General features: G+C 53.3%; 1 protein-coding gene across 1 annotated transcript in view; it reads left to right on the forward strand.

The window, feature by feature from the left end:
- Nucleotides 1-25,532, forward strand: part of TG (thyroglobulin) — a 183,715-nt gene that overhangs the window by 67,035 nt on the left and 91,148 nt on the right. The window contains exons 31-36 of the mRNA XM_036263690.1: nucleotides 298-474; nucleotides 1,924-2,035; nucleotides 3,819-3,898; nucleotides 4,766-4,909; nucleotides 7,530-7,592; nucleotides 24,480-24,614. Of these exons, the coding sequence (XP_036119583.1) occupies nucleotides 298-474; nucleotides 1,924-2,035; nucleotides 3,819-3,898; nucleotides 4,766-4,909; nucleotides 7,530-7,592; nucleotides 24,480-24,614 (711 nt within the window). The remainder of the gene's footprint in view (nucleotides 1-297; nucleotides 475-1,923; nucleotides 2,036-3,818; nucleotides 3,899-4,765; nucleotides 4,910-7,529; nucleotides 7,593-24,479; nucleotides 24,615-25,532) is intronic.

Raw genomic sequence — 25,532 nt, forward strand, 5'->3', positions numbered from 1 at the left:
TGACTGTCTGAGATGGTCCTGGGTGGACGCAATGGACTCTCTCCTCCTTCTGGATGACTCACCCCTCCCCCTACCACACTCTGCCTTTGTTCAGAGCCACACGGACCCCTGCTGTGTGCATGGCCCTCTCCCTAGCTATCAGAACCCCAGCGTTTCTCCTGGGCCGTCCAGGCTGGATAGCCTCCACTGTCCTGGGCCTCTGGCTGCCTAGGAAGAATTCCGAGGCATGTCCTGCAGCGGTCACCGGCCCTGCAGCCTCCCCTGCAGTGGGGGCGCTAACCTCTGCTCCCGCTGTAGGCTGTGCCCAGGAGCCCTCCTTCTGTCAGCTGGCGGAGCTACGAGACAGCGCCCCCTTGTACTTCACCTGCACCCTCTACCCAGAGGCCCAGGTGTGTGATGATGTCCTAGAGTCAAGTGCCACGGGCTGCAGACTGACCCTGCCCCACCGACCCAGTGCCCTGTTCCGGAAGAAAGGTGAGCGCTTGGTGCGATTGGCACAGATGACATTCCATTGGGCGGGGCTATGCAGATCAGTTCTTCCTTTTATGAAAAGTAGTTATCTGTGTGCATTCCAGTGGGCGGGACTATGCAGATCAGTTCTTCCTTTTATGAAAAGTAGTTATCTGTGTGCATTCCAGTGGGCGGGACTATGCAGATCAGTTCTTCCTTTTATGAAAAGTAGTTATCTGTGTGCATTCCAGTGGGCGGGACTATGCAGATCAGTTCTTCCTTTTATGAAAAGTAGTTATCTGTGCGCATTCCAGTGGGCGGGACTATGCAGATCAGTTCTTCCTTTTATGAAAGTCGTTATCCGTGCTCCTGGTAGTGGTGAAGGCACTCAGAAATGCATCCAATTACAGAGAGAATAGTTCTGCCCTCAGAGAAAGCTACTGCGAATGCTTGGAGCCGTTGGAATCCCTGGGCTGGATGCTCCAGAAAACCCCACCAGGGGCTCTAGCCAGACAGAAGTTGATTTTTCTTTCTAGGGCATTAATGACACCATATATATATATATATGCATATGTGTGTGTGTGTATGTATTTGAATTTTTTCCACTCGGCACAGTCTCCATTTCTTCCGGGATGTTCTCTTTCATTGACTGTCCCATTGCCTTTGCTGGAGGCCTTTCTCAGCTATCTGGTGACCCCTGGTTTTCTACTCAAATGTGAGAGAAGGGCCCAGAAGGTGACTGGGAAGCTCCAAGGAGGAGCGTGTTAATTTTCAGGTCCCCGGGAAGATAACCTGGTTGGGCCACCAGTTGGGGAATCCATCACGTCATTATTTGTAGGTCCTACCCACAGAGGAATCTTCTGGTATCTGGCCTGGGGGCATAAAGCGGGGTGCTATTGGTTTGGATTCCTAATAAGGGTGGGGGAAAGAGTCTCAATGCTGACCACATACATTGCCTCTCGTTTTAGTGGGGCGGTCCCCCCATTAACTGTCCCTGGGGCACCCTGTTCTGTCCTCTGAGAAATGAAGGCCCTCGTCTCCTTCTTTGTTGGGGTGAGGGCAGAAAGCAGAGGGGCCCCTGGAGACCCAGTGCTTCCGAGGGGTTCGTGCCCACCTGTGTTGGCACACTGTGCCCCCGCTGCCGACCTTAAACCCGGGGGATTGCAGAGTGGACGGAGTTGCTTCTTGGTTCTTCCCACAGAAAAGACTTAACTGTTTAGGTCTGTGAACTCAATTTTGTCCTCTTCTGTGCGTCTGGCTTCCGGAATTGTGTTGCTGTCCCCTAGTGCGATTCGCTTTGTCTGTGTGTGTGTCTTTACAGGGGTCCCGCCACGGCTCACGGTGAGATTGGGAGTTTAGCACACCTTCTTCATCGGAAGGCCTCGGTCTGCCTTGTACGCCTTCATCCCTGTATTTTTATGGATACCACAAATCTCTCCCTAAATAATGCTGTTTCTTTCTTCCCCGGTGTAGTTGTGCTGCAAGATAAGGTGAAGAACTTTTACACCCGCCTGCCCTTCCGGAAGCTGGCAGGGATTTCCACCAGAAGCAAAGTGCCCATGTCGGGGAGGTCCATCTCCAGTGGGTAAGCTGCTGCATCTGCCCCCACCTCACTGCCAATATTTATCCGAAAGGCCCCTCTACCTGCATGATAAGGAAGGTGGCACAGGGCCAGTTAAAGGCACACTCATGATAAAAACTGCCAAACTCAAAGCCAAGGTTGAAAAAGGTAATAAAGTAACCGTGTCTAGGAATCGTGGCGAAGGTAGGTGACTCATATCAAACACACAATGGAGCCCTGGACCTCCGGTCAGTTGATGCGATAGGAAACGCAAGAGGACACGAGCCCTGTCTTATCAATTAATAATACATATCAGACGTGGTAATAAGCTTGATTGGCAAAGTCTCTTCTGCAGAGCAAATAGAACTTTCAACAGGACCATAGGCTTGTATGGACTTTTAACTTATTTTGTTCAGTAGTTTAGAAATGGATTTTGTTATTTTTTTGTTAGTTAGCTGCTACATAGTTGTTTGCATTGAAGGTGATGCTTCTCTCCACCTGGTCTGGGGATCTCACCTGTCAGAATCAGCTGGAAGACTTTTTGCAAACCACATTCCCGAGCTCTTCCCTGGACCTACTGAGTCAGCATTTTGGGGCGGGGGGGGGGGGGGGGGGGGCTCAAAAATCTGAATTTTAAGTAAGCTTCCCCTCCTGGTGATTGTTTTGTCCTGTAGAATTCGGGTCACTGCTCTGCGCACTGTTGATCTAGGAAGCGTTGTTGGTTGTGAAACTGTCACGTTGCTGGTGTCTGACGTCTACTTTTGAAAGTGGAGAGAGAAAGATGATGATCTGGCTGAGCACTGGCCATGCTGACGGGAGGGGGCAAGAGGAGGGGGGTTGCAGCCAGGGCTCAGCCTGACCCTGGTGTGGGGAAGGGCTGAGGGACCCAGAGGAGGGTGGCTTGATGGGAAAGCACATTATCCAGGCCGGAGCTTAGCGTGAGCTTCCAACAGAGGACAGCAAAGCGGTGGGCAGGAGGGCGGGCAGGGCTCCGGGAGGGGGAACCATCAGGACGGAGATACCGCCAGCATCGGGGAGAATGAGGCAGGGGCCCCACACTGAAAAGGAACTCAGGTGGAGCGAGCTCAGGAATCAGGAATGAGTGGGCTGAACCGGGACATATGGTCGTGGCAGAGAGGACACAGCACTGAGCCCAGGGCATTGGTTTGGAGACACCAAGTTCCTCCTGGCAGGACTGGTCCTCGGCGGTGAGGGTGGGGTCCCGGAGCCACACTGGGTAATGAAGCAGAGCAGGTCCTCAGTGGGAGACTGGAGGGTCTGACCAGCGAACTCCAGGGCTCTGGGTGTGATTAGCCTGTGTGATGGAGTGGGGGCTGGGGCACAGCTCTTTGCCACCTAAACAGGCACCTGTTTGGGTCACTCCAACTGCAAGCCCATGGGACCCCTATTTCTGGAGATGCCTTCCCTACCATTTTCACCTTGTCCTAGAACCCAAGCTGGAACTCTCCCTACCTGAAAGGTTGTAGGTGTACACTCAGGATGCTGGGTTAGCCTGGCTTGGAGCCTGGCGCATAGTACGCACAGAATTCACGCTCAACGAATGAATGAGGGAATGAATGAAGATGCAGGGCGATATTCCCAAGAGAAGAGGAGATTGTTTTCAGAGAAAACCCTCAACGCTAGGAATCCACTCATGCACATTGGCCAGAACACCCCCCCCCCCATTTATGTCGTCATGACGAAAGCGGGCCCCCAGAGTAAGAATGACTGCAGTCAGCATCCACACCTCTGGTCGATCCCGGCCACCCATGAGACCTGGGGCCTGCTTTTTCTCGTCTTATGCCAGGTTCTTTGAGTGTGAGCGACTGTGCGATGCGGACCCGTGCTGCACCGGCTTCGGCTTTCTGAACGTTTCCCAGTCCAAAGGTAATCGTGATGACAGCCCTCACTGCAGACAGCACTGCAGTCCAGAAAATGTGTTCGCATCCACGATCTATTCTAATCCTCAGCATCTCCTCGTGGTGGGTGGGAGGGGTGACCCTTGTTCTCAGATGGGAAGTGGGGCTGGGAGAGGGGAGGAGGCCCCTGGTCTAGTGCCTGGTCAGCCTTACACAGCACGTGTACTGGATCAGACAGCTTTCCTCACATCTCGTAGCTGTCTGCTCATCTTTCAAGACTCAGGTCAGGCAGCTTTCTGGAGTGAACTTTGGATCCATCCATATGATCTGTATTCAAAACCTGATTCAGTCACTTACTAGTGGTGTGATCCTGGAAAAGTTACTTAATCTCTGAGCCTCTGTTTCCTCGTCTACAAATAGGGATACAAATGTTACCTCCTCATAGGGTTGTGTGAGGACCAAGAGATATGATGCAGACAGCCCGAGCACAGCCCTGCTTCATAAGTGTTAGCTGCCGTCATTCCTGTGCTCTTGGAGCAGAGACATTAAGGTATCAGGTTGTTCATCAGTGGCTAAGATCATACTTAGAATATAGTTATGAACCCCAAATATCTACTAAAAAATGAGTTTGCAGGATTTCCCTCTTTGAATTAGAATCTTCTGTCCTGATCATCGTCCTGGTCTTGGTTATTCATTTTTAACTGTATTTTTTTCTTTTTATTGAATTTTTTGGGGTGACATTGGTTAATAAAATTATATGGGTCTCAAGAAGTTAAAAGGTATCTTGAAACAAGTAAAAATGAGAACACAACAACCCAAATCTCTGGGATACAGCAAACGCAGTCCTAAGAGGGAAATTCATAGCATTACTGTTCCTGGTTATTTTTTGCTGCAGGCGGAGAAGTAACATGCCTAACTCTGAACAGCTTGGGACTTCAGACCTGTAGTGAGGAAACTGGAGGAACCTGGCGCATTTTGGATTGTAGATCTCCCGATACTGAGGTCCGCACCTATCCCTTCGGATGGTACCAGAAGCCTGGTAAGTAACTTGCCCCAAACTGTTACATGGGCATCTTTAGTTGACTGGTTTCCAACCACGTATTAGGATGATGTCCTGGGTCCTGGAAGTAGATTATTCAGGATTCACTGGGTGCAAGCAACAGAAACTGATTCTATTTAATTTAAGCAGAAAAGGAATTTGTTGCAAGTCTGCTCATAGACTCAAAGGAAGGAAGACCAACTAAGTCTCAGCAACATGGACATATTGAGCAGGAATGAATGGCCAGCTTCCTTGTATGTCATTCTTCTCTTCCAAAGGGTTTTGGTGGTTGTATTCAAGCTTTAAATTCAAGGGAGATAGTTTGGCCCAGCTTGGGCTGTGAGCCCACCTGTGGGGGTGGGGGTGGGGCATCTTGAGTGACAGTCCAGTGAGACCGGATGCTTCGCAGTGAGGAGTTTCCCGACAGTGGGTGAAGGTGCTGTTACCGGACAGGGGAGTGGACAGACACGAACTCCGCTGGGTTCCCTTGGTTTTCTCGTCCAGTCAGTTAGGACCATGTAACACTTCTCTCCTCCTCTACCTCTTCCCGGCTCCTCATCCCCCCAAATGCTGGAACATGACATTTCCCAGCTTACTATTGCTCGGGTAACCATTGGGTGAAGCGCTGAAGAGATAGTTCATTTGTTCAGAAATACCCTGGGCCTCAGAGAGCTTCACATGGCAATGGTCACATAACCTCGTGCCCGAGCCATGTTCACAGAACAAAGGTAGAGGCGGAGCAGGTACAGTTCAGGAGGAGGAGAGCACAAGCCTGGGGCAGGAGCCCAGGAGGCCACGAGGCCTGCGGGGACGGGCCTCTGACTTTGTTGTCCGCAGTGCACAGACAGCCCCATGTGTCAGCCCCGAACCGAGGGCCCCGCTGAGCCACTGTGAATGCAAATGCAGCGTTTGCAGCGTCTTCCTGGCAGTGGGGCCCACAGAGGAAGTGTTCTTAACACCCAGGGTGGGCGCGCAGGGGCCCGCGGAGCTCTGAGGTCAAGCATTGCCCCAGAGACGCGGGTTTCCTGGAAGGGCCGGGCCCTGCAGCCTGGGCGCCCTCTGTGCTCTGAAGAACCCGGCTGCTCGTTCTCTCTGCAGCTGTGTGAGGCCTGCGACTGGGACGGGTCACTGGTTTGTTTTCATAGTCAAATGTGGCTCCTAGAAAAACAGTGGACGCTTCCAAGTTTCCCTCTTCTTCTGCTAAGCACTTGGACCCCGTAGCCATTCCAGATACGGGAACTTACCCTGGAAAGGAGGTGAGAAGCTCTTGTAATCAGGTCTGTCTGCAGAGAAGAGGCCACATGAGCTAGTTTTGTACCATCCGCTTCTCACCATCGTTCACATCCTCGCAAAGCATGTACTAAGCACAGAGTTGCTCCAGGCTCTAGGCTGGCATTCCGCAGAAAACATCTCATTTAGTCCTCAGACAACCCCAGGAGGGTCGCCCCTGGTGCTACCCACTCCCCACGCCCTGCCCATCCAGTGCTGCGCTGGCAGATGTTTTACAGCTGGTGAAGATGGAGGGAAGCCCTGGTTTCTAGTGGCTGCCCTTTGCCATGGTGTAAATGCTCTCGCCACGGCCAGTTTCAAGCTACCCACTTGCTGTCTCGGAAGACGGAGCTGGAAGAAGCAAGACCAGCAGTGATTTGTTTAACAAATGCGAATGAGCCAAGTGAATTGCTCAAGGTTTCACTGTGAGGTCTCCAGGGCGGTGTCGGCCCCCCCAGGGAGGGAGGGTGTTGATGGGGCCCAGGGAAGCTGAGCAGCCTCACAGCACGGCTATTTCTGTACAGTGACAAAGGTCCCACCCAAAGGGCTGTGAGACTCTGATGGTGGGTGAGGAAGAGTGAGGAAAGGGAACACCAGCCGTGGAACGTGGCGGCCACGTCCCTGCTGAGATGCGCCGTGGGCAGCTCACACGTTCCCGTGGTGTTCGTTGTGCCGCTCACGGCGTTTCATCAGTGTTGCCTGCACGTTCCTTTGCAAACCACGCTTATTCTGAATTGCAAGATACATTTCCAAAAGCACAGTTACTGGGCCCGAGGCATGAGCATTTCCGCGCCCTTCGTAGAAGGTCAGACTGCTCTCCGAACACTGCGCTGATGCCAGGGTCCTGGCCCCGGGAGCCGCGGTCTTCCGGGAAGGTCCGACATGGACACAGACAAGCGGGTGCCAGGGCCACGCTGCCAGCGGGGTGGGTGTCTCAGAGCACGGCGGATGGCTGGCCGTAACTCCGAGTGTTGTCTGAAGAGCTCACGGAATATGGATGCCCCAAGCCTCCGTCAGTGGTCCTCAGAGTATGGCCCGGGAGCAGCAGAGTCAGCACGTCCCGGGAACGTGTTAGACAAGGCAAACCTCAGGCCCCACCGCAGTGCACACGCGGTGCGTGGGAGGGAGAGGCCACCCTTTGCTGTTGTAAGCCCCTGAGGTGTTGCGATGGTCACTTGGGCGTACCCGAGCCCATGCTGACTGACACAGGGACAGGGCCATGCTGGCGGCCACACGCTCTGTTTTCCAAGCCTCATTCTGCTGTCACCAAATCGCTCCTCTCTGATGCCCCAGGACCCAATGGCGTGGAGGGTGAGGGAGAGCTAACAGGTTGTCTTTTTCTTCTTTGCAGTTGCTCAAAATGGTGCTCCGAGCTTTTGCCCTCCGGTGGTCCTGCCCTCCCTCACAGAGAAGGGTGAGTTCCCGTCCTGTCAATGTCTCTGATGACGCAGCCGCCGCCCCTTTCTTTGTGCTCCTTCCTTTTGTCCAGGAGCTTACAGCCCGCGGACCCTCTCAACGCATCAGTCCCAGCTCCTGTCGATTGCACACATGCATAGACAGGCCAGATGCGAGCCCATTTTACAGACGGGCAAACTGACTCTCAGCACTTGCGCGGCTTGGTCAGACAACGCAGCTAACTGGGAGCAGAGTGGGACGCAAGCCCCGTTCTCCCAGTTCTCATTCCAAGGGTTGTTTCGCCCTGTCAAGGGATGGCTAGACCTGCACAGCCCTGGGCAACGTCAGACGTGGAGGTGCTTGTGGCCAACAAGTGCAAAACTCGTTCTTCATGAGTGCGAAGGAGCTCAAGCCCACGGCCGTCAGCACACTGGGTGGCACTGTGGCATCTACGCAGGGCACCAGCGTGAGCCTGGGAGCACGGCCCACACTGAGGCTGCCGTCCCGGGCTGGCCACGTGGCAGCAGGAAGCGAGGGAGGTGGCTGCTCTGGGGGGTGGGGTGGGAGCCAGGCGGCCAGCGTGGGCCTCACCGCACGTCCCTTCTCTGCCTTCCTGTGCTCAGGAAATGACAGGCTCTGAGCAGTGTTAATTCCTGCCCTGTGACATGATGTCTGAGGGGCTCTAGACGTCTGTCATTACGGTCCTGGCAGACGAGACAGAATCAGCTCGGTAGGAGGCGGTGGTTGACGGCCAAGGCTGCGGCTGGGAGTATAAATGCTCCCAGCCCACACTGTCCGTTCCCGCCTCTCCGTGAAAATTGCTAACTTGGGAGATCATAGCTGTATTTGCACACATTCCGTACAGGAGCCTGAGCCGGGGCACTGGAAGGCTTTCGGTCCAAGCACTCCACCTGCGCGACCTGGCGTCAGGCCCCTGATGCACTGGAGGTGGGCATCAGTCCTGCCAAGACAGGGTGGCAGGGTGGGGCGTAGGGAGAGGTGAACACACTCGAGGCCAAACCCGGTACGCGTCCGAGCCAGATGCTGGTCAGATGGATTCTGAGCTTTATAATATACAAACATCTGAAATAACCAAATAGTTCCCCACAGGTTTTTATTTTAGTCAACGTGTCCCCGTCTCACCTCTACCCCTGCCCTTTGCACACCCCGAGGCCACCACCGTCAATGTTTTTAGCTATTTTTTTCTGTTTCTAAATAATATGTTCCGTGATTTGTCCATTTTGGAAGTGACTACTGAGTTCATACCTTGATAGGCGAGGGCTTAGATTTCTCTTTTATCACCTTGTTCTCGATTTTCTCTTCATTCTCAAAACCCAGTGCTGTCAAGACTCGCGGTTGAGACACGTGTATTTCATTGTGATGGCCGCGTAAATACGGTTCACCTTGCAGCCCCACAGGGTAACAGCGATCTTCTGTTATCACCATCCACCGCCAGTGGGGTCTGAGGCCGGTCGTCCTATTTCCAGCCCCATGTTCCACACCTGCCTTCCAAGGGACCCCCTGCTTCCTGAGGTTCCCGGGGCCCGTGGAGGAAAGGGGCATGTCCGAACCTGCTCTGCGGACACCTGGAATATTAGTTACTCCGGCTGCTGTGCCCCTCGGCACCTCCCTTCCGTCTCAGCTTCTGTCTAAATCCGCTTATGTACACTGTCTTCTGGGCTCTCTTCGCGGGGTTAGACTTTCTATTCTTTACTCCATTTCATAGGGGTTTGTGGAGGGAGAGAAGAGAGATGTGCCACGTTTAATTAAAAGCAATACTATCCTATTTTTGGGAACCTTTCAACATTTAATGAAAACTTTATGTTGTCCTCAGCACCGTGCTAAACATTTGCTCCTCACACAAACGTCAAGAGACGGGTCCTGATTTAATAGTTACTGCTTTTCATAGAAAATTATGAGCACTGCAGAAGTATGGAAGGAGAGCCCACAGAGTTATTACGCAGTTCCTCATGTCTTAGTGCATGAGTTTGTTTTCAGTCTCCGTAGGCTCTTTCTGTATGCTCTGAAGGAGCTGTAGTCTCTCTACAGGGTTACTTTTTTCACCTAATATTTGCATGATGTGTATATTTCCATATTGTTATACAGGGTAGGGCAAAACTCGGTTTGCAGTTGTTCGTATGGAAAATAATACAGTAATTAATCAATTATAATACAAGAATAAACTGTTTCACGTACTCAGGACTCTAAACCTACTTCTGCCCACCCTGTGTTTCTCTCTGAGCCGGCCACGAGCACGCTCATCCATTCATTCCTGCGTGTCCTCCTCCCACGAGGCGCCCACCCTGGTGATGAGGAGACCGTACAGTGTGGTCAGTGCCAGTCATCCCGTTATCCCACCAGGTGGACACACTGCTGTTCACAAATGCATCCCTCTCTCCTTGGACATTTGTTTCCGAGTCTGCATCGTTAGGAAACTACTCCAGGGAACACCTTGGTACACGAAGCTTTTGTCCAGGTTACTTCCTGGGGGCACGTCCCCCAAAGTGAAATGACTGTATTTGCAAACTTTGTATTTTAAGAGTCTAGATTTATATTGCCAGTTTGGTCTCAAGCAGTTGTTCCTAGTGCCTGTGTTTTTTCTGCCACATCCTTGGAATCCTGAAGCAGCATCACCTGCAAATGTTATTTATTAAAATTGTGCGTGAAGAGTGCTTTACTCTCTCACCGTCGACGCACATGTTCAACACCCATCAACCAGAGTGTAAATATCTCGGAGCGACTGCCCGTCCCTACACCCTGGTTTCCTTTTTCTTTCTAAAGATTTGTAGTACTGAGATGTGAATTACCGGGAGAAGGAAAACAAACGATAGGGTATAGCCCACCTCCCTTCCCACGCACCACAAGCTGCGGATCTGAGTCGCTGTTTCGAAGGTGGAGTGTGCAGTCGCAGTATTTTTAAATGCGCCTTTGACAAGTGTGATTTGCAGGCGGGAGACATTCCATCTGTGCTCAGGGCTCATGACTTGGAATGTGGGGTCTGAGCATGTGCCTTTGATGTGAGTCAGAGGGAGAGCATAATTCTGCCTCCGGGATACGGATATGTCAGCGTGAGTCTGACATGGATTGTGCGTGCGTGTGTGCATGATGCATATGTATAATGCTCATCTTTTATGCAGTTTCTATTCAGGGAGCTAAGGAGATATTTATTAAATACCAAACATGTCATAAATCATGTAACACTCACGAGAAAGTTTGATGGTAGCAAGAGCTGTTTTTCAAATAAGGACCCTGAGACTCTGTTGGGTGAAGTGACCAAGCTGGGATCTGAACCCACATGTTTCTGGCCCCTCAGAGGTATAGAGCATTTGGTCTGAGCTTCTGGAAAGGGTGAGAGGTGGGATTCAAGTCCTTGTCTGGAGACCGAATCTCTTGTCCGTATTTCTTGTAGGAGCAGGTATCGGTTGCCCCTTCTAAGTCCAGGGTGAAAGGGGATTCTGATGCTCTGATTGGTCGATGGGGATGGCGTGAGGAGGAGGGGCCTTCTGCAATCTCCCAGGCCTGTCCTGGGTACAAACCGTGTGCTAAAAGCTTCTCTGAGCACTTCATTGGTCTTGCTCCAGAGGAGGCTCCTCACACATGGGCTGGGTTATTAAAAGGACGAGTTTCAAAAAATCGTTCAAAAGATGGTGATTTGTCTGTGCAAAGGCCCTGGGGCATGAGATCAGACTGGAGAGTTTGGCAGGGCAGACATAGGGCCATCAGCGGGAGGCGGCAGAAGACGAGCAGTAGAAGGCTCCGGTGGCCGAGCGTGAAGCCGGTGCCAGAGACTTCCTCCCGGGGTTGGAGCTGGGCCTTGGCAAGGTCTCCTGGGTGCGTGAGTGAGCAGGAGAGCCACACGGGCTCCGGGCGGCCGGGAATGGAAAGGCGTCAGGAGGAAGGGAGCGGCTTTCACTTCGGTGGGGTTCGGTTCCGTGAACGCGCACACGCCAGCCGCTTGGGGGCGCTGTCTTCCGAATGTCCGCCTCCACTGCAGAAGAGGCGCTGTGCTGGGGGTGGGGGCCTCCACCTCTGGTCAGGGGGAGGCCCAGGAAGTTCGGGAGAAGAGCCTCTCGCACCGCAGGGAACGACTTGCAGTGGGAGGCGGGGAAGGCTCCCCCAAATTTACCCCCGGCAGGCAGGGGTGGACCACAGGCACCTCAGGGCCACGCCAGGACATCAAGGACTAGCCTTTGTCGTGGCCAGGAGGGGCGGGGGCGTCCTGGGCAGGGGGTGGGCGTGAACGAGCCCAGGGCACGGATCGGCTCGCACTCGGAAGCACAGCAGTTCAGGACTGAAGGCGGAGGGCAGCGGGAGGCCGAGGGCGCCGAACGGCGGGTGCGCAGGGCGCCACGCGTCCTCCGAGGGCTCCCGCGGTAGCACCGTGAGCTTTGAAAGTGTGTGGAAGCTCTTCATTTGGGCGGTGAAGGGGCAAGCTAGGTTTGGAGACAATGAGGTCAACAGTGTCACCTGGGTACAGAGCATCATTTGACTCTTGTCAGGGGGAAAAAAAGTACATTTTTTTAAACAAACAAAACAGTAAAGGTGGTATTTCTTCTTAAGAGAAAAATGTCCCGTTGCTGTTTAAAAGCCGCCCAGCACCCACTCCAGAGGGTGCCCCGGGTTAGCGAGGGTTGTCTGCTCAGGCACCGGAGCCTGCCTGCGAGGTGAGCACGGTGTCCCCTCCCCTGCACCCCTAGACCTCGGGTCTCCGGAGGGCTGCTCCCAGGACAGCTCCCCCTTTGCTTCCTCGCACCATTTCAGGGGCACATTGCTGTCAGTCTACTGACGCAGGGGGCGCCTTGGATCAAGAGCCAGAGGGAGACACAGAAAGTGGTTGTTAGGAAAGGGTATTCTGAGCGCCCTGGTGGGGCGGGCCCAGCACAGGATGCTGCCAGCAGAGAGTGAGGCTGCAGCTGCGGGCGGGGTGCTGAGGGAGAGCCTTCCCGGCGCCACCCCAACCTCATCCTGGAGCTCAGTGACGGCGACGAAGCTTGAATTCGGGGTAGACTGAGCGGAGGCGGCTGCACGAATGGTCTCTGGGGCCCCGGCTGCAGTCGGTCCTCTTGGCCTGCTCTGCTCCATCCCTTACGTCCGGCTGTGCCTGCAGGTGGATGGAATTCAGCTGATCTTTCCAGCAAATGTTTTCCACGAAGCCAGAAACGGAGCTGTGTGAGCCTAAAAAATGTCAGCGTTGGCGGGGGCGTGCACGCCATCTAAAGGAGGGAGGGAGGCAAGGGACCTCCTGGCGCAGCTGTGAGCTTGGAGCCGGTCCGCCCAGCCTCCCGCCCGATGCCGTCACCCGGCCACTGAGGACTCTGGGGCCAGCGTCCCAGCCTCTCGGTGCCTCCGTCTGCTTCTGTACAATGAGGATGATGGAGAAAAGTCAGAATTGTCAACCCAGTAGGCTGGTGCTGAGGGAGAAGTAAAACACAGTGCTCCGCACAGGTCCTGGTAGCGAATGAGTGTTGAAGAAATGTCAGCTATAATTCCAAGTCCAAACCCAAGTGCCTCTCCCCAGAGCTATAGAAGTACAGGTTGAGAAAATCCCTACCCTGGAGTGACTAGGGCGGCACTGTGCTAAGATCTTTCCATATGTGAGGGGACCTGGGGGACACCGCAGCATGCATCGCAGGGACGGTCTGCTGTAGTGGTCTCCTCTGGGCACCTTGGAGGGTGGAATGGTGTTGCCGGAGCTGTGCAGACTGTCCTGCCCCAAGCCAGGTGCGCCGTCGCCCCTCCCCCGTTGTGGCCTCTGGACTGGAGGTGCATTAATGCACACAGGCTGTTCCTAATCCTCTGTCCTCAGGTAGAGCGTGCAGGTGACAGGCATCCGCTCCCAAATTGTCAAATGTTTGTATGACGTTCAGGCTCCTTTCCAAATGTGTGCACAGCTGCGCACACGCACACACACACCCCTCGAGGGAGCTCACGTGTGCTCTGTCAGTACTTCCTGAGAACAGCTGCCCAGGGGTGAGTCCCATATCCCGGGGCCTGGAGGCAGCTGGTGGCACAGGCACACCCCCTCCCTTCTCTCCAGGGCCCTGGGCGAACCCCCTAGGGAGCGGTTGCAGCATTCGGCCCTCGGGCAAGGCCCCTCCCTGGCCAGGGACGATGCCGCGTGGATGCGGCTCTGCCACGCTGCCTGGGCCACCGACCGGAATTGGCAGGGCCGAGTGGCAGCTCCCCTGGGCCTCGTCTCTGCTTTTCTAAGGCCCAGGGGCTGAGCAGGAGAGAGAAGCAGCTGGGAACTGGGATCACAGCAAGGGCAGGTCCAAGGGAAATAGGAAATGAGGGAAACCGGCGCCCAGCTTGGAAGGCTTCGCTCTGTCCACGGATGCAGGCGGAGTCTCCAGCCAGCTGCCGAGGCGCCGGACTTGGAACGCGGTCCTGGTTTCTCTGCCTCGGCTGTCATTGCCCCAGTCATCCAAGTGTTTAGTGGGCACGCACTCTGTGCCAGGCACCCGGGGCTGTGGCAGCGAGCAGAGCCGGAGAAAGCCCAGCCCCGTGGCGCTGCCCCCTAAGGCATCTCTGCAGGGCTTGCCCCTCTGCTCCGAGCTGGCTTCCCTCGGACGGGACTCCGGCCGCCTCGCCCTTATTGTCTTCCGAGAGCGTATTGCTCTGAAAGTTTCTCCCTGGATTGCGTCTCTAGAAGGCACGCTGCAGTGGGCAGGGACTTAGTCTCGTCATTGCTGTGTTTCAGCAGCCAGAGCGTGCTGGTGCCTAGTCAGCACTCAGGAAATACTGAGTGAGTGAGTGAGTGAGTGAGTGCATTTCTCTCGCTTGCTTGTCTGCTGGACTCGATGTTCCCAAGGGCAGATGTTTTGTGATTCACAGTTTAATCCTAACACTTAACAAGTGTCTGGTATACAGTAGGTGCTCAATATTTAGAATTTTTTTTTCCAAATATTTTTTCTTATTGATTTTAGAGAGAGAAGAAGGGAGAGGGAGAGGGAGAGAGAGACGGAAACATCGATGAGAGAGAACATCGATTGGCTGCCTCCTGCATGCCCCCCACTAGGGATCAGGCCCACAACCCAGGCATGTGCCCCAACTTGAAATCAAACCGGTGACCTCTTGGTGCATAGGTCGACGCTATCTATACCAGTGAGCCACACCAGTCGGGCTATTTATAATTGTTTGTAAAAAACATATGTATTTACTTTACATTAGTATTTAAAGACTGGAATTGCTTTGCTAAGCTCACGTGTTTCGATGAATGTTTGTTGAAACAATGGCTCAGTAAAGAAATGGGTTGACGAGGGTGGGGGTGGGGTGCTGGAAACCACATGGGCCGTGGGCCTTGCTTTGCCACTCTCTAGGTGTGCAACCTCGACCAGTTTAAAGAGACTTCCGGCGTCTCAGTCGCCTCACCTGTGAAGTGGAGATGATGTTGTCTATTTCAAAGAGGTTGTTATTAAGCTTGAAAGAGATACCATATGTCAAACTTGCTGCCCCCAGTGCCTGGTGACGTTGGCAGTGTTGGAATAGCTGCATTAAGTCAAGCACCACCGGTTCTAAGGGGTCGCTTCCACAGGTAGCCTTTCTGGGTGCTGCACCCCCAGTGGTACAGCCTGTGCAGCGTACACAGTGGTACAGCCTGTGCCCTGTGCAGTATACACAGTGATACAGCCTGTGCCCTGTGCAGCGTACACAGTGGTACAGCCTGTGCCCTGTGCAGCGTACACAGTGGTACAGCCTGTGCCCTGTGCAGTGTACACAGTGGTACAGCCTGTGCCCTGTGCAGTGTACATAGTATAGCCTGTGCCCTGTGCGGTGTACACAGTGATACAGCCTGTGCCCTGTGCAGCGTGCACAGTATGCCTGGAGGCACTGAGCTGTTTGCTGATGATTGTGCCTTACATCCTTGTTAGATCTTAGGGGATGGAGAACGCAGGACTTTTCTTCCTATCTTCCTCCCCAGACAGCTCGTCCTTGTACCTGGCCCATCAAGGATTTGCTAAACCAAATTTAAGGGAGAAAGAGCCAAAACCAAAATATGCTAAGGTAGGACCTACCTTTTTGTTTTCTAAATATGACATTTCTCCCAAGAGTGTTCACATTTTAACAACTGAGTAAACCAGAAAGATTTCCTTTCCAAGAGTGGAAATTCAAACCATTTGACAGGCATCTGGGGGATGTAATTAGACGGGCTACCCTTCCTGGAGCCTCTCGAGTCACTCCACGCAGCCGACCGTGAGTGTAGCCATCCCTGAATGCAGCCATCAGCAGTGCAAGGGTCCCTTTATGTTGATGGATTTGACTAATTTTAACTGTTGCTTAAAACTGGTAATACTATGTTACAAGAGGCTAGTGCTACACAAAGTTGTGGGTTTTTTAAAAAGTGATCCTTTGGACAGTCCTCATTTATTGATTTCTGCTGAATTCTCTGACCTCCTTGGAGGAAAGAAATTTGTTTTATCAAGGAAGCAGTCACCTGCACTCCCATGAGAGGTGAGAGGGACCCAGCTCAGGACAGGGGTCAGTAAGGATGGAGCATATGACCTCAGGGAGGCCAGTGGGAGATGAGGTGGGGGGATGGAGTCAGGTGATAGAAGGAGAAAACATTGGTTTTCCTGCTGTGATGGCAACAGGTGATGAGCTCCCCGCCACTGGAGGATTCAAGCACGTTGGAGATTACCTTGCTGTGTGAGGGCATGGCTTAAATGGCTTCTGAGTTTCCCCTTAGGTTTTCTATTTTTGTACCTCTAATGATTGGCTCAGTTATGCTTGGAGGTGTGGTTTTGGTTCGTCTTCCGTTTTTCCGATAATTTAGCACAGGCAAGCAGAAGGTGCCTGGCAGGTGTTTGTAGAAGCAGAAGCAGTGAAGCAGGGAGACTTTGGCACTGGGCGAATCTGGTTTCAATTCCAGTCTGGTCCTATTCCAGTCTAGGTGTTGACCCAGGGCAAGTCACTTCACTGCTCTGAGCCTAAGTGTCCCCAAGGTGGACCTCACCACACCACCTACATCCACCGTTGCTGTGAGATCTGGATGAAGTCTTGTAGGAAAAGTGCTAGCATGGTACCCAACACATGCAGTATGTCATGGATAAGCGGCTGCTCCTGGGACCTCCGTGGCCGCAGAGGCAAAGGGCAGGACTGCAACCACTGCCTGGGTGGGAACCAGCTGCATGACCTTGGGTGCGTTACCTGCAGCCCACTGAGAGGTCAGCGGGGCCTCTGTCCGATGCTCTTGTGCAACATTTCAAGGGAGACCTCTCCATGATGGCTATTACTTTGCTGAGCTCATGTTGGGTCTCCATGTGCATTGATGACTCTGAATATCTGCAGTTTTACCAGCTACCTAGGATCACACACAACCGAGAAAGAGAAGTCCGGGTGTTCTCGGGAAACCCAGTTATCACAGTGTCTCCCAGGCAGCCTTTGTGTGTCGGGGAATTTCAGTGGTGTCCACTTGATATGAGTGAAACTTCCTAGAGAGAAATCCGGTTTGATCTGACCATTTGAATCTCCACTAGGAATTTTGCTTGTGACGAGCCCAGTAATTTGTCACGAGGACGTGCAGGAACTGACTCTAGCTCTCAGTCTATTTCCATGTGCATGATTTTTGGTAACTTAAAATTTTCTCTTGAAGTGTCTTTGATGTTAGCAGTATCAAAGATGATTACTCATCTACCCACAAGCTCATAACCTCAACAGATGCTGGGCCATTTCAGATGTCTCTGGGAACCTCTGCCTGTGATGCACACGCCACGAGAGGGAAGTGATCTGTGAGTGACACTGAGTCATGAGGAGAAAGAGGCAGCTGTGGTGGGGTGGGGATTAGGAGGGGTTCCTCTGGGTCAAGTCCCTGGTTTGCAAATCCTGAGCTGAGATTTGGGCCATGTTCTTTACCACCTCTGAGCTTCAGTTCAGTCCCTTGCAAAATGGTACTACTAATAAGACGATGAACGCAGAGGCTGATGTAGTCATTAAATATCATGGTGTAAATAAGTGTTTCATAAAGTGGAATGTACTATAATTGCCCATTATCGGTTTCCTATCTGGCTAATTGATCCACTTATTGATTTATTCGATAATTATTATTGAAGTCTTGTGGTATGTGAACAATTCCATTGTTAATCTCTATAGAGATTTTTAAGAAAAAAAGAATTAGTATCTCATTTCTCCTTTATTAATTAAGGAAATTCATTAATTCATTTAACATACATTTACGGATTGGGCTGCTCATGTAAAATAGTGCTATTATTTTTCCTATTTAGCACATGGAACACTTAATAAATGCTAGCTACGACTATATTACTACTTTTATTGTTAACATTTTTTATATGCTGTTATGAGAGGTCTTGGAGAATCGACGAAAACTAAGGCAAAGTCTTTGATGTCAAGGAGCGCATAATTCAACAGAGAGACAAAAAACAAATGAGTTGCCGTGCGGTGTATTAGTGGAACAGTAAACATATTTATATGAGACTTTGAGCTGGAGGAAAACTACTCGGGGTGGAAGTAGGAGGTGACCCTGGAGCTGGGTTGTGGAGGGTGATATGAGTTCATCCTAAGAATAAACTGACTGCACTCCGGAAGTGCAGGTCAAACAAAGGAATAGTCACCAGCGTCACTCGACACCAGCTGCTCGACCAGCAGATGGGAGTCTGCGGTAGTAGGAAGCGGACTGATGAGATGAGGCCGGAGGCAGGCGAGGAAGGCAGCAGTCAGGTGGTGGGGACCCTTTCTGGCCATGCGTCCTGTTGGGAACTCAGATAGAAGGGGTTTATCCCAGGGGGAGCTTCCAATTAGAACGGCAGAATGAGAAAGGAAGACTTGAAAGAAGGACCCCCTGACTTTCCTTCTTCCGTATTCTTTCTGACGGACATCCAGTCTACGTGAATGCCAGTCGAGGACAATGCTTCACGCCAGGGAGGCCGGTCTGTGGGTAGTGGTTTCCTCGGGCCGATCCCCAAGCTAGATCCGTGAGAAGGGAACCAGTGGAAGAGGGTTGGTGAGGGTGCAAGGGTGAGCTTTCAACTTGCTGAGAGGGGACATCTGCCTGGAGGCGGCCAGTAAGCCCTGGAGATCTCAGCGTAAAGCTTGGGCGAAAGGTCCGGCCCGGAGATGCGTTTGATAACGATGAGCACGTCGGGAGCATTTGCAGTCACGGGGACAGGATCACGCCTGCAGAGTGCGTGTGAGATGCACAGTGAGGGTCGAGGACACAGCCCAGAGGAACAGCAGCATTTGGGGACAGAGCAGAGCCAGGGAGGGCAACGCGGGCAGCGAGTCTGAGCAAGACGGTGGCCAGCATTCGCTGGGTGAGTCACGAAGGTCGCCCTGCAAACACAGCGGCGCGCAGAGGGGAGAAGCCGAATAGTGTTTTTGAGAAAGTGGAAGCTACGCCCTTCCCATGAATCTTGGCTCTGAAGAAACAAGAATTGGGGCATATCAGCTGGTGACCAGCCATGTTTAAGTCCTGGACCACCCAGGACAACGTAGTAAGCACAGTATGCCCCTCCATACATACCAAATTTTTCCTATATTTTCAGGGACTGAGACTCAGATCCCAAGTTTAAAAAACCGTGGGTTAGAGTAAGATGCTGTTTTCATAACAGGGAGATCTGTGTTTTTATGCGAAGTGACGCTCAGTGTCCAGGAACAGGGTGGAGATATAGGGGTGGTGGGAGTGGGGCTGGACTGGGGGGTAACGGGTAGATGGGTGCCCCGGGGGCTGAGAAAGAACCATTCTGGAGCACAGATAGGGGCACTGGCTCCGACCGGCCATTTTCCCTCTGTTTAGGAGAAACAGGGCGGGACGAGGCTCAGAGTGGACAGCCACAGGAAGTCAGTGGCAGCAGATGCTGAACGCGGTCCCTCCCTTCCCTGGGAGGCAGGCGTCCAGGCCGTGCTGAGAGTCCAGGGCTGAGCTGACGTCCACTCCCGGAGAGTGACAAGCACTAGAAGCGGTGGTTGCAGAGGGGGAGGGAGATGACTGAGCTGTCAGGCTGTGCCGAGAGCTCAACTGAGGCCGAAGAGCCAGAGCTGTAGCAGGCACCGTCGGTCTGCCTGTGGCTGTTTGCTGGGCCGGGCTCGGCACCCAGGCAAGCCGCAGGGCACGCAGGCCCGCTGGTGCATTCCACCTGGGAAGCCGCAGGGCCCGCAGGCCCGCTGGGGCAATCCACCTGGGAAGCCGCAGGGCCCGCAGGCCCGCTGGGGCAATCCACCTGGGAAGCCGCAGGGCACGCAGGCCCGCTGGGGCAATCCACCTGGGACGGGGGAGTGGAGGTGCTGGTAACGAGCATGGAGCGTCGAAGTGACGGATCCGTGGGGGGCCTTGGTTTACCGCAAGTCAGTCAAGGTGGATCTTGGGCGAGGGAGCAGGAATCCCAGGGAAACTGGAGAGCTGGTTGTGGTGATTACGTGTGTGAAAAAGCCGCAGAGTGAGAGGATCGTAAGACACGACAGCAGTGCCGCTTAGAGAAGTGAGGGTGGAAATGGTGACGGCGTCCCGGCCCGAATGGGGTTTGGGGTGAGGTCTTGGTGGTACTCGGCTGAAGTGAGTGGAAATGGAGGTCTCAGGGACTGGAGAGGTCGGGATATTGAGGCCAGGGTATTCACTAGGCCATCCACTCTTCCCAGAGATGACAGACACCCAAGATTTGAGTAGGAATGGGGGTGGAGATGAAAATTAGGAGCTGGCTGGAGAAGATTTGAAGGATGTGGGAGAATGATCAGGAGTCCCCCAGCTGAGGAGGAAGAGAAGAATCACAGCGGGAAGGCAGGACCTTGTCCCTTGTTCCCAGGACACAGCAGAGCAGGGAGCATGAGTCAGGCTTGGGGTCAGCTGCGGCAGCCGTGGGATGGTTTCGGAGTTTGGGACAGCAGGAGGCAGGACCAGGAGTGACCAAGGCCCTGTGGGTGGACAGGAGACAGGCTGGGCTTACATTCTTCTCTTGGATTGGAGGACACCTCACGGTTGCCAACTCTTCATTCCACCAAATAAGACTAATTTTTAAACAAAACAAATGAACCCTCATCATATTGTAAAAGGACGTGAACATGCCAAGTTAGGAAGGACGACGATCGACGCAGGCAATTACATTTTACCTTCCAGATGGCACCTTCCAGACTCCTCCTTATTCCTGGATGAAGAACAAAAACTCCCTGTCAAGCTGTCTGTTGGATTTGGGTGCCCATCCACTGTGGTGCCCGGCTGTGGACATGGAGGCGCAGGGGCCAGGCAGGCACGCACGGTGCCTGGAGCCACCGAGCTAGGACAGAGGAGCCACAGGGCCGGGGCGGGGCGGCGGGGCGGCGGGGCGGCGGGGCGGCGGGGCGGCGGTGCTGATGGGCAGGAAGTGAGGTGCCTGAGACTGGGCTGGGTGGGTGAGGCGAAGCAGGAATCAGGCCGAAGTCAGGAAGAAAATTCTGATGTCGCTGCATTGGCGTGGGCTCCTATGCCCCTTTGAGACTGTCCCCTCCCCTGGAACATAAGTCAGGCTCAGACCTCCACAGTTCTGAAAAGAGAGTGATTCAAATGCAGCAGGATATCAGCAGCTTGGCTCAGAGACCATGCAAGTGGCCATGCTCCCTGAGTCCTCCCGTCCACCCCCGGGAACTCAATGATTCCCGATGACCTCCCTAGGAGGGAACATCCTGTATTATCCCCATTTTCCAGATGAGGAAACTGAGGCTCAGAGAGGGAGCGTGTTCTGCCCGAGGTCACAGGGCTGTTCAGTGGAAGAGTGGGGATGCCCCCCAGGAGCCTGGCTGCTGAACCAAGTGCGTCTCATGCGTGACATAGACTCGGAGCCCATCACGAGTCACGGGCTGGGTGGCGTGTCATCGCTAAATCTGGAATCTCCTTTGAGCCTGTTCAAAGTAGCCACGGAGAGAGGAGCCCGAGATGCGGCTATTGTGTGAGCTACATGGAGAAGGAGTTCAGTGTCTGCTGGAAACTAAATACACACCAATAAGTAGCTTTCCTTTAGGTCGGTAATAACCGTTTAAAAAATATAATGAAAGACATCCCATTCCATTCTGAATGACGTCAAAAGTTACATATACAAACTTGAAATCTTTTTCTCAAATGAAGTTTTCCAATTCATGTCCCAAAGGAGCATTCGTGAAACTTGACAAAATGGATCAGCACTTTGTCTGATAAATAAATGACCCAAAACAACCGAGAAATATTTCTAAAAGAACAATAACATGGAAAGACTTTTCACGCCAGGTGGTAAACTGTATTATAAAGTGACGACAGCTTAAGGGGTGTGTGAGTAGGACCAGAATCAACGAAATGAATGAAAAAGAGTTGCTCCTCACCAAGCAAATGCTGTTTATAAAGGACTTAATATAGAATAAATACAGCATTTCCAATTCAAAAGGAGATTTTAAGAAATTGGTGATGCTGGCATTGCAGTTTACAAAATATGTTTTAAACATCAGAAAATAATCCCAGCTCATCGCAGACGCTGCTTTGAGCAGACTCATCCTTTGGGTGAGTGGAAAGGCTGCTTAGATGGACAGGAATCGCAGCGGTGTGCTGGGTTCTTGGCAAACAGTAAACTCATGGAATGCTACCGAGATGCCCAGCCTCCGTGCCTCACCGTGCTTTTGCATTCACAAAGAAAATTGCTATCAGAGGGGTCCGGAGCTGCCTGAAGCCCAACTGTTGGCTTCTGCAAGACAGCAATCACTCACCCTGGGGGGCCTGGCGGTGGGAGGATGGGGACAGGTGGAGGGTGTGGCAGAGACTTGTCTCCAGGCCCTGGATGGCGACAGCTGAGCTGGCTCTCACTTCGGAGATGAAAGCCAGCCTTTAATTACAGCGCTTTCCCCAGACATCAAGCTAAACGCAGAGTGCGGCCAAAGCTTCCGTTTTAAGACCATAATTGGCAAGTCTGGTCCCGAAGCCCATCATAACTGTTCTCTGAAATGGCAGTGTCCTTATCATCTAAAAATATGCAGCGCCGTCTGGTCATGTTGCAAAAATGCCGCTGGTGCTGATCGTGAGAATAAAAAGCATCTCTCGCCGGGAGACCAGGTCCCGGGGCAGAGAGAGACTCCAGGCCGAGTGTAGGGTCCGCCTTCTCCTCGCTGAGTCTGGTGCAAGCGGGTGGTACGGTTTGGTGACTTCTCTGCAGACACCTGTTCCTCTCTCTCTTTCTGATTTTATTGAGAAACCAAACAAAAAAAGGGGTGTGGGGCTAGATTGTTTGGGTACTTTCCTCTCTTTCCGATTTAGGTGGCGCTCTGGGTGTCAGACAGGTCTGAGACAGACAGACACCACAATGGCCTTGCTGGACCTGGGGTACAGCAGTCGTCTGGCTAGGACGCTCAGCGCTACAGCAAGCTTCGAGGGGACAGAGCCCGGAGGCCGAGCTCACCTCTGGCGTGGTCACTGTCCGGCTCATTGTTCTTAGACAGGCACATGCGTTCTCTGAGCTCGTGACCCCTCATTGGTGAAGGAGGCCCTGGCGTCCCGACCCCTCCCCTCACCCGGGACACTTTGGGGATGAGATGGGAGGGTGTTTGACGAGGGGTACTGAGGCGATGGAGGAACACCCCAACGGGCTTCGCTGATGAGGGACCACGCTTGTAAACTGTAGAGTGCTGTCCCTGCCACGCCGTGGGGTTCTGATAGCACAAGTCAAAGCTCACAACTATTTATTAGTAGAGTGAACGGCTGTGGTCTTCTGAAAAAAAAGTCAAAGACAAAAACCAAAATTAAATAGATTTTCACCTTTAACTATCAATGACACACCCACTGATTGCTCCCTGGAATGTTCTAGAATCAGTGTTTCTGAAGGACCGTAGAGGCCTGTGTCGGGAGGCAACATTGTGGGGACAGAACACTGTAACCATTGCCCAAGCCCCCCCGCCCGTCCTCACCGTGGGAGCTTACGCCCCTGCTCAGGGTCACTCTGTCCCCGCAGGGACACAGGTGTCCTGCAGATGTCTCTGCCAACCTCCCTCTGGCCGCTACAGCCGCGTGTCCCTCGCTGTGACAGCATGTCCTGTGCACAGGACGTGGGGGCTCGTACGGCCTGCGTGCAAAGCCCCACTTTCCGTCTCGTTCCACCGCCAGGAGCCACACGCTCTCGGGCGAGCTGCGCTAACCCTCCGTGCCCGGTGCCGTCTTCATGTCCGACGCCGGGTGCCTCAGCGGGGTTTGCAGGAAGCAGGCTGACGTGCAGATTTGCATGCGGGGAGTCAGGGTGCACCTGTAAGGAAGCGGGCACATTGGGCGGGGCCAGAGGGCGAACTGCGGTGAACCCCAGCAATGGCCCCACGGGTGCCCCTGGAGCGGACGCCGGGCTGGCCCTCCGGGGCTGTCCTGCCTGGAGGCCAGGGGAATAGGCTGTTGTGTTCCCACAGGGACTAGTTTGGGGACACAGGCTGATCCTGGGGAGGGGAGGCAGCTATCGGTCCTAAGGCAATTCCTGGGGAGGGCTCAGCTGGGAGCCCCCAGCCACCAACTTCCCAACAGGTGGCTCAGGCAGCACACGGTACCACTGTGGAGAGCGATGGTCTCTCCCTCTGTGGGCTGAGGAGGGCTTGAACAACACCGAACCACGGTGTCACATAACAACACAGACAGCCTGTCGCCATCACTGTCACCTGACCTCATTCTAATGAGTGCCTTCTAACAGCACATGATGATGTTCATCACTTCTCTCCCAGTCTGCTGTGACCTGCGTAACAGAAACAGCCATGCTTGTGTTTGGGGTGTGTCTGTTTACCTTTGTATCCCTGGGCTTGAGCACAGACTTGGCCCATGAAAACTTTACTAGCTGGTTGTAGAATGGACAGTTGTATAGGGAGTGGAACACACTACAGTAAAGACTGAGAAGAGGGTGCCCTGGGGCTCCCTTTGGGGACATCAGGTGGCACTCTGCTGTCTTCATGCCCCAGGTGAAAGTGGTGTGTGACGGACATCTGCTTTCTCTCCCAGTCGCTCTAGACTCATGGCAGACCCTGGGCCTCTCCTCAGTGGTTGTGGACCCGTCCATCAGGGACTTTGATGTTGCCCACATCAGCACAGCCGCCATCGGCGACTTCTCTGCTGCCCGAGACCTCTGTTTGTCGGGTAAGGGGAGTTTCCCGCCTCCCACAGTGCAGTTGATTGGGACAGGGCCTCATACAACTGCCGCTCAAGATTCTGGCCTCAGAAACACATAGGAGGTCCCCAGACGCAGGGGTGCCTGGCAGGGAGACATTGACCGGGAGGGAGACCCTGGGGGGCTCTCCCCTGCAGCGCCCTCATCCCCCCCAGAGTCAGCCCGAAGTCCAGGTCTCCATGGGGATGTGCCACAGACAGAATGAGTCACATGGAACCAGGTCAGAGGAGGGTTGGGGGAATGATCTGGGGGCTAGTCTGAGGCAGGAGAGGAGCGGAGGGGTGACAGCTATCCTGAGGTTACAGGTGGCCGTCATGATGTGGGAGGAACAGGCTTGTCCTGGCCAGGCTCGTGGGGCAAAGCTCAGACTTACGCTTAAAACTCAAATTTCAAGAGACAGATTTCGGTGCAATATAAAGAACTTTCTAGTAGACAAAGCTGTCCACAAATGTGCACTTAATTTAGAGGTAAAAGCTAGGTGACCACTCAGTACGAATGTTGTACAAAGACTTTAGCTTCTGCAAGAGCCTGAGATGTAACAGTCACACTCCAATTCTGAGATTCCCTGAGTCTCCTCCCCCTGCAAGGCTGGATAAGTCACAATGCGCATGCCCTACGGACAGGGCTGCCACAGACGGAGCACAGGCGGTGGGTGCTCTGCACCAGACTGGGTAGTGCCACAGCCCAGAGACCTGGTACAAATAAGGCCTGTAGACAGAGCCCAGCTTGCCCAAGCGAATGAGGCAGCACCCTTTCAAAGCTGTCCTTAGGATGGGAATGCCATGCATAATTTAAAGTGTCTGGTATAGGAACTGGCATCCCTGGGAGATGACATAACCCCTCGTGGACATGCTGGTATGATGGGGAGGAGGAAGGGAGATGAGGCT

The sequence above is a fragment of the Molossus molossus genome, unplaced genomic scaffold, assembly GCF_014108415.1.
Source record: "Molossus molossus isolate mMolMol1 unplaced genomic scaffold, mMolMol1.p scaffold_m16_p_16, whole genome shotgun sequence".
Taxonomy (NCBI): Eukaryota; Metazoa; Chordata; class Mammalia; order Chiroptera; family Molossidae; genus Molossus; species Molossus molossus.